The sequence below is a fragment of the Eufriesea mexicana genome, unplaced genomic scaffold (assembly GCF_001483705.2).
Source record: "Eufriesea mexicana isolate 0111107269 unplaced genomic scaffold, ASM148370v2 scaffold5020, whole genome shotgun sequence".
NCBI lineage: Eukaryota > Metazoa > Arthropoda > Insecta > Hymenoptera > Apidae > Eufriesea > Eufriesea mexicana.
Window position 1 is genome coordinate 205,335 of NW_016912977.1, and position 9,194 is coordinate 214,528.

At 30.4% G+C, this 9,194-nt stretch overlaps 1 protein-coding gene across 2 annotated transcripts; it reads left to right on the plus strand.

Moving 5' to 3' along the window:
- The first annotated feature begins 862 nt into the window (after positions 1 to 862).
- Positions 863 to 4,937, plus strand: LOC108551840 (uncharacterized). Of its 2 annotated transcripts, XM_017906165.1 has the most exons (6): positions 863 to 1,110; positions 2,754 to 2,819; positions 3,538 to 3,603; positions 3,655 to 3,817; positions 4,065 to 4,416; positions 4,708 to 4,937. In XM_017906165.1, exons 1-6 carry the CDS (start codon positions 978 to 980, stop codon positions 4,885 to 4,887), a joined length of 960 nt encoding a protein of 319 aa, XP_017761654.1. In that variant the 5' UTR covers positions 863 to 977; the 3' UTR covers positions 4,888 to 4,937. The 2 variants fall into 2 exon arrangements, with proteins under 2 accessions (XP_017761654.1, XP_017761655.1); XM_017906166.1 differs by lacking the exon at positions 2,754 to 2,819.
- The last annotated feature ends 4,257 nt before the right edge of the window (positions 4,938 to 9,194 follow it).

Here is a 9,194-nt window from a genome sequence, read left to right on the forward strand (position 1 = left end):
TGGTTTCCAGGATGATTATTTTCATTCTTTTATACATTTTTATATCTACAGCAAAACTAATTCATTTTATTGTTATTTCTTTTATAATTGATGTTTTTAGGTAATAATTATTTAGGTATTTGGTTTTTGTCATGCATGAAGATATTATAACTAAATTCATTTCTTGTTTATTATTTCATTAGTACATGATATTATGTGTTGATTATTTACATTCTTTTATGTATTTTTTTAGTGACAGTGTAATTAGTATCTTTTATTTTCATATTTCATTTGTATTTTATATTTTTAGGTAATAGTACTTTTCTGTGCTCGTCACTACACAAAATTGATCTTTATGTATTCCATGTGTTAAATTTCATGTGAAAACTGTACAAACTTTGTCTATAATTTTTTACAGAAATAATTTCTTGTTTTATATATTTATTATTTTAATTGCATTAATTTTTTGTTTTTGAGAATTATAGCCATTTTACTTACATATTTATTTTAGGACATATACCTATATTCTATGTATTACTTTTGTTGCATTATTTTTTAGTTATATATTTAATGTTTATTATTTATCATATATGTGACTTAAAGTTTACTGTTTTTTATTACACTGATTATTTAGGTAGTTTCACCTTCTTGACCTTTTACACCTATCTTTTCACAAGTCCAAATGGTTATGTTGCCATTCCACACGACTCTCAGTATCTTGTAAATATAGTGGGACCTCATTTGTGGACCGCAGTATAAGATTCGCTTTCGCTGGACGTTCCTGCACGTGCAATACACACACATTTAAAATGACGTACTGACACGTAGATCACCTGAGTTACGCACTGCTACTCTTTCATCTAGTCAGTCGGCGTTTCTGCTTCTTTGGGAGCAGTTCGAATTGGACGTCTTTTCTCATGGTGCAATTGATTATTTAAATAATCGATTCTTTAAATTACATATTTTATCGATAGTGTTGGTTCTAAATTAAGGTGATCATGCAGTTGCACGTATCTCAAGGAGGAATTATGATGGCAATCATCGTCCTTCAAATTGTTTCCTCTCAACCAGATCAAGTTCCTACAATTTTGAGTGGAATTGAAAATGTTGCCAACACCGCTACTAATTTCCGTACGTAATCTTTGTCATGTTATTTTTACTTTTTTTTTATATTACTTTACTTTCTTTAAATATATTCTTGCTACTTCCAATATTTGATAACTATTTGCAATCATAAATTGTGAATAATTCAGTGTAATTTGGAGAATGATGGAAGACGATAGAGTTTATTTACATGCGAGTTGTTACATCCTATTTCACAAAATTATATTTTTAATTTCTAAATGAATCATTTTTATGAAAGGAAAATATTAATATTATGAATTTAAACTTCGATTAAATTAAGGAAATTAATCTACTTTAATTGTCTTTAAGTCATCTACAGAAGGAAGACTTTCACCTAAACGGATACTAATTTAAAATTCTGTACACTGTTCAATTAGGATAATTTATGGTAGTTTAGATAACTCTTATGCACGTTTCATTAATAGAGATCGTCACGTTCTTAATGAAACGATATTTTTCACTTCAAGTCTGAGCGAATCTTTCGTTCTTTTTGTTCGCAATTCGTTATCTTATATTTGTAATTAATAATTTTCCACAAGACGGTTTAAACGTAATAGTTTCTGCTATATTACTAATATTTTTCTAGAAAGATGCTATTTTTTAAGGAAGATAAATCCTTAAATTTTTCCTGAAAAACCTAGTGAAATCATTGATACTGTTTCACTAATGTTTTAAAGTGTAATAAATGGAAGAAAAATGATCGGAAGTGGACTTTATTCAAACAATACGAATACGCACATCTTTTTCAAGGATATTTTTTGCAACAGCTTGTCATCGATGTTTCCTAAAAATTCCTCCAAAACTGGATGTAAAAGAACATATCATCAGTAGTAAATTTTTGCGACCAAATGATTGAAATTAGTGATACACCAAAAGATACACTGAATTACAAGTTGGTGGTCATTCCGGTCACCCATGCGAACTTCACATCCTTTTTGTTGTAGCACAACAGGAATTGCCTTGTTATGCTGGCATTGTTACACTGTGCAAACTTAATTATGTGAATTTGAAAGATCACGTGTATACACCAACGTTCTTGATTGTATCATTTCTATTATTTCCCTTTTTTTTTTTTTTATTTTTTACCTCGTTCTATTACGCTTTTTCTTCGTCATTCACATGATTACTATCTCTGTTCCTTTATTAATAATTATTATTATTAGTTTGTCTATTAATTTAAAATAATTAATTTCCTTATTTATCGTATTTTTCAATATTAGAAATATTTTTTGGTAAATAATTTCTTTTAAAACAGCAGATTATTGTTCGAATTCATTGTCAATTGTAGTAATAATATGAATCATTTTGTTATTACTGCTTTATTTTGTTACTTTCTATCTCTATTTTTCTATGCTATTGTAGAATAATAGAATATCTTTTACATTAATATCCTTTAAGATGTTGTAAATTGTATTTCAATCATATTATTTTACTCCAGGTCATTAAATTGTTTGTCACTGTATGCTTTGATTTTAAGGATTATTGTTTTATTATTGCTGATACTAGATCTAACTTGTCATTAGAAGTTTAGAACACAGAGAATGGAAGCTAAGAGCACCTAAGATAGATTTCGCATATTTTTCTGCTGGTAACCTTTTGAGGAAAAGAACTGTTCCAGAGGAAATTGTACGTTTACTCGTTTGTTCCAGTGACGGGAATCATGCAACGACAGAAAGAACTGATACATCGCGTAACGGACTCAGCCTCCGATTTCAGTATGTGATACTTCCGTCCAAACCTCCTCTTGATTTACAATTTTCAAACTGCTCCATCAGATGCATATAAAAATTTTGTATTCGTGTGAAATTAAAATTGAAGTTCAACATTAATCGAGCTAAGGAAAAGTTGAAAATGAAATCAGTGATACTAGATGAAATGATGTTTGAAAACTTACTTCAGGAGGAGAACTGGAGTTGCTTCACATTCGCAACAGTATTTTTAATAAAGGCCTTAATACAAATTTCAGCGATTAACAGCATTGTTAAATAAAATAGTCATGACTGCAGATAATTCTAAAATTCCTAAGATGCTTTTTTGAAATACCCTTTGGTTTGGTCATCAATTTTTGATAGTTTTATCATAACACTGCTTGGGTAATATTTTATAAGAATTAAAATATAAACGTTCAACCACAATTCCAATTTCAAAGCATGTGGATATCCTTTAGGTCCATTTAGATTTATCCAAACTTTCTACAAAATTACTTTTTTTCATAGAATTTGATATTGGCATTAATAGTTGGATTTAATTAATTTTATGTACAACTCAAATACCTTCTGCATCAACATCATTCTCCATTTATTACTCCATTTAATACGCTTTTTTATAACTTGCAGTATCATAATAAGTATAATTTAAAAAAAAAAAAAAAAAAAAAAAAAAAAAATAGTGGAAGTGAATGACCACTTTTTTCTTTTTATGTTATCTTTTTAGTCACCAGTGCAGTGGAGAAGCCGAAGAATCTACTCATTAACGCGACCAGAGCTACTACTGGTATAAGTAAGTATGGAAAATTATTGATTCACTTTAATCGACACTAATCGGCTAAAGTTGATAGCGCTGCCTCGAAGGGCTTGGAATTCAAAATAAGAAGAATACTGGAGAAATTTCGTGCTAGAATGCCTTATGGAATACCAGAACTAGGAATTCCACCATTAGAACCACTTCATCTTGACGAGGTCGACATCAAAATAGATAATCCAGATATAGGAAAGTAAGTTCGAAGATTGGTTAAATAAAATCGGTTACGCTGAAGATTCTCAAGAATTCAATTAGTGATAAACGAATTCGCATCCTCTAAGACTGCCATAAAAGTCTGTGAGAACTGGAGATTTAGGAATTCTTTGAGTGAAGAAAGTCAAGAGAACAGACTAGGAGATCATGTTTTCTGTTCTGAACATATTTCATGTAAATCTGTTGAAAATTATCTGATCTTTAACATATTTTATTTAATTTTTTAGTATATCCATCACTGTAGAGGATTTGACACTACACAACTTGTCGACTTTCTTTATCAACAAGGCAAAACTATCACTGATCGGACCAACAATTACGGCAAATATTTCTGTTCCACGAATTTATGCTGAAGCTTTTTATAATATATCTGGTCTTCTCGGTTCTACGCTTCTGCTGGATGGTGCTGGTCCCTTGAAGGCGAATATATATGATTTTCAACTATATGTGAACACTATATTAGGATACTCTAGAGGAGTGTACTTGAGGACCTTCGATTTGGACTTTTCATTGAAGTCTATAGATATTAAATTAGATAATTTCATGGATGATGATGAATTAAACGACGTTATGAACAAGGTAGGCCCATTTTTTTAAATTCCTTGTTGTTAGGGGTTTAATAGTTTGTAAATTAATAGGTATAAATTTTTAGTATTCGCTTATATTTAGAAAACAAAATAACGGTGCATAGAATTTCTGATAATTCTGTTGCTCATTAGTACAATAGTTATTGTTTTATGAAAAACATTGGTTACACAGGAAACAAGTGTTGAAAGTTACACTGCTCTTCAATTAACATACAATGTTCGATGTTACAAATTACTAGGGCAGAGAGGCCATCCAATTCAATTTTGATGCGTTTATCCACAGGTCTTTCAGGAGTTGACACCGAAGGTGTTAGACATTATCAAGCCGGACGTACTTCCGGGTATCCAGAGTTACATAGGTGGCAGAATTAACGAGACTATTCATCACCTCACCATGAGGGATGTAATTAGTGTGTTGGTGGGAAACGAAATTCGAGAATTTACGTATCTTCCAGTGCCTTAAAGTTATATCTAATCAAGCCTACTTTTTGTATAAAAAATTTGAAAGACAACACCGTCAATACTTAACTATAGATTTAAATATTTGATGCAAAAAAAAAAAATGATTTAAAACTCATATTTTATGTCGGAAGTTGGGATTTCGTATATTGCTGTTTTAAATCCGAAGAAGAAAGTTTATTATTTGTCCCATTTTCTTGCCTTAACGAAATGTAGGATTTTTAAACTTTTCTGAAGATTTGATACATATGTGGAAAACTTACCATTGCTTATGTTGATATTACCTTACTAGTGTCCATAGTAATGTTATTATTGGCAGTAAGCTGTAGTATACACAAGAGGATGTAAAATAATTTTTTTTGTTTGATATTGAGAAAATTTCTAGTTTTAGCTGGGAGAGTCATTTTTAGATTATTGTAGTATAGTAACAACGTTGCTTGTATTTAAATATATATTGCAGGTTTCATAATATTTTCTTAACATAAGGTTTTAGTTAGAAAAAGATCTTTCAAGTATAATAGAATTTTTTGTAAATCTGGAATCTCTGAAGACAACACCAAGATTGGTGGTGTATTGTATTGATATTGTATTGGTATTACTATTTACTATTTTTTAAAATAAAACTTTTTACGATTATTCTTACTGTTTATAACTTTAGCGGCATTTATAAAGGTAAGTAGAGTAGTTTTTTAATTCTGTGGATTGTTGTAGAAATTTATAATTTTTCAAATAACTTGAATTTTGATTAATTGTGGTCTTTTTAACCATGCACTTAAAACTGTATTTTAATATGTGGGAAATATACAAATTATTATTATATACATAGTAACTAGTTTTTCACCTATTGTATTCCATCTATTGTCATCGATCCTTTCAGTACTCCATATATCTTTTAAATATTACAATAAATTCCACCAAAAAATTTCTGTAGTTTACAAATTAGAAAAATAAAAGAGGTATTCCTAAAATATGGTGTGTGGCATAGAAAAATGATATTTTGAAGACATGCAAAGCTGAAAAAGGATTTTGAGTCGCTGATAATGATACAGGTATAATGTAAAACGGATCCTTCACTCAGATCCCATGATCTCTCGTTTAGGGATAAGAAATCGATCATGCTTTATGTTCAATTCATTAATTCACATGTCACTCATCGAAAATGGTATTTCTAAATCATTCTTATGCACAGAGATTGTAAATGCTTGGCCCTTGAGTTAAATTTCATTTCAAGATTACCACCACCATTTATTAACTCTTCCAATCACTAATCTCATCGATTTTAAGCTTTCATGAATGTAGACGCTTTTAGTTTTTTAGTATTTTCCATTATTTTTGTAGTATTTTAGTAGTAGCGTATATTATTGTAAATAGCATAAGTTGACGCAGATTATTGCAGCTTCGGTGGTATTAATAATATAATTTATATAAATAAGTTAAAATAACGTAAGTAACTGTAAGTAACGTAAGTAACTCTATTAACTTAATAGAGATAATGTAAATTGTTATGAGAACTGTATCGTAATATGTGTTGCTCTGAATAATAAATCATGAACAACACAAATGATTACAGTTAGCATTAGCTTATGTTAATGTAATTATATTATTATTTGTTCTATATTAATTTTAGTCAAGTTAACGTAATATTTCAAGTTACTACTTACTGTATATTAATTTTATAATTGTCATTAACAATAAGAAAATTGTTTTGGCAGGAAATATGGCCAAATATCTGCATCTAGAGTCAAGATTGGAGTTGAGACAACTGCGCAGTTTCAGACAACTCGATGATTATCGAATGAACGAGTTGTCGTTGCTAATTGATGCTGATGATAACTAGTCCAGTTAAGATTAACGATAAGACAATAAGTAACGTAACCAGATTATGCGAAAAGATACCGTCTCGTTGAAATAATTCAATTGCCAGATTAATCAAGGAAGTGACTCCTTAACGAAAGAAGAAAGAAGAAAAAGTTAGCGGTACTTTAAACAGACAAACATTTATTATTATTATTTTTCCTCCTTATTTTACCAAATATCATTCTGTGCGATAACTGATGTGTCGTGATAATTGTTAATTGCATTTTGATGTGTAACGATAACAGCGTATGTTTCTGTATAATTCCGTGTATAATAATTCGTGGACAGTAGATTGATCAATGAAATATGATGGTTCAAAATTTGAAGTGTTAATTTCTTTGTGGAATAGATAATAGAGGTTGAAATGCCACGATTGATTTTGTCACCTTCATAGATATTTCTACCTTTGTCTACGATGAATAAAAATCCATCGTATTGAGTGTGCAAGTCGAACTTTGATATTTAATTTGGCCTACTTCATTCTTTAACGAGGTTCCACTAAATACCGAATAAGTAGACAGACATATTCATGGAAAAATTGGAAATTTATTATAAAAAAAAGAAATTAAAAAAATTTTATAACTTGAATTTTTCAAAAATATTATCATGCCCGAAAACATTTCAATATGCTCTAAAGAAGAAACAATTCCATTGTTTCATCGCGTTTCATTCATAAAAGCTGTAGGTGCGGTTAACGGTAGTTGTCAATTACCTTCCCTGCGTTTTATAACATAAGTATATATATATATATAAAAATATATATTCAGTGGTTCCACAACATCCTCAATCGTGGAAGTACCGAAAGCTTTAGCTGACAACAAATTGCGATCGAAACTCGAGGGTTCATTTCCATCGTTATCGCCGGTATTCTGTCGTTATCGTCGATCACCAAATAGTTGCACGTGCTATACACCTCTCTCATACTTGGAGTGGTTCGTTGGAAGGTTTCAAAGATAATTCCTTCAACAATCTCAATATACCATTCTTTCCAACTGGATAATCAATAGCGATTAGTTACAAATTCTTCGATTATTTATACGTTTATGTCATTTTCATAAGTTACATCTTCTAATTGGAAATTAATGATTACAATTTGCAGTTGCAAGTAGGAATCTCCTTTTTCGGAAGAAAGGTACAAATTGCAGATTGCAAACTACCTCATAGATTGTATTTTTATCATGAATGGCTCCAGGAAGGTAATCTATCCTCCCACTGTAAACATCGGTCTCTTAATCAAGTCAAATGTTTCACACGTGTTTGCAGTTGAAGCGTACAGAATTTTATTTGATTGCTAATGTTTCAGCCAAGTATATCATTTGCGAAAATTTATCATAAATATAGAATCGGTTGATCAATTTGTCTGTAAAAAATATGTAACAAATTATTTATCAATTGAGTAATATTGGGATGGATAATCAACTAAACCTGGTGAAGCTTGATGGGGGTGTAGAACAGTTGTCCAGTAAATGTAAGTGACGTAAACCAAAACTGAAACATCAGAAACCTCTTTCAGTATCAAACCATGTCACTCTAGAATTCACGATGACAGTTATCTATTTCCTAAAATTCAAAGTTTACCTTTTCCCTATAATTCGTTTTATCATATCAAATATAACAAAATAATAAAATTACTTTCTTTTTAAATTAAAAAATTAAAACACAGAATGACAAATTTTGGGGGATTTCATTAAAATTTTAATTGCAATAAATATGAAAATTTATTCTTCCTATATTGCTTATATATGTATATTACCTTTCTAGCAATTTAGTCTCATAGTATCATTTTAGCACAGCTAGTAAAGCAATATTATTATTTTTAAGTTTAAGTTTTATTATGTTATAAACTTGCTTTACTTTCTTTTCTAGGTGCTGAATTCTTGTACAACCATTTCAATCAACCATCTCGTCGAAAGAAGAATTTAATTTGGAAAAAAAAGTATTCTTCAGTCAAATCAGCATGGTTTTGTATATACCCTGTGACTAGAGTCAATCGAAAGCAACAGTTGGTGGAGCTCCTGAGCTACAAACGAGTCGCTGTATTCAAGTACTTACGCGAGAAAGACAGACAGCTCGTGTGGTAAAAGAGAGAGTGACTCGAAAATCGCACATGCGTAAGATCTGGCGATATATAGAGCACTGGTGGAAGGCAGTCGCGTTTAAACGGTGCCCGGCGTCGGACGTGTTAACCGGCCGCGAGATACTGTCGATTGCCCGATCTATCAAAGAACACTCTTGATCATAAGTATATAGATTTTAAAAGGAAGATAATAAGCTCTGTCTGGTGAATAAATAAAATCTTATCCTTCATGTGGCAATGAAGCTTGTTTATTAGTTACTGACAATGGAAAAGTATTGTGTTTTGTATTCACTTCAAGAAGATATTTCTCGTTTTTACGTTTCGTGACATGAGAGAAGATTTTTGAGGAAAATCGAAGGATTTCTTCAGTATAACAT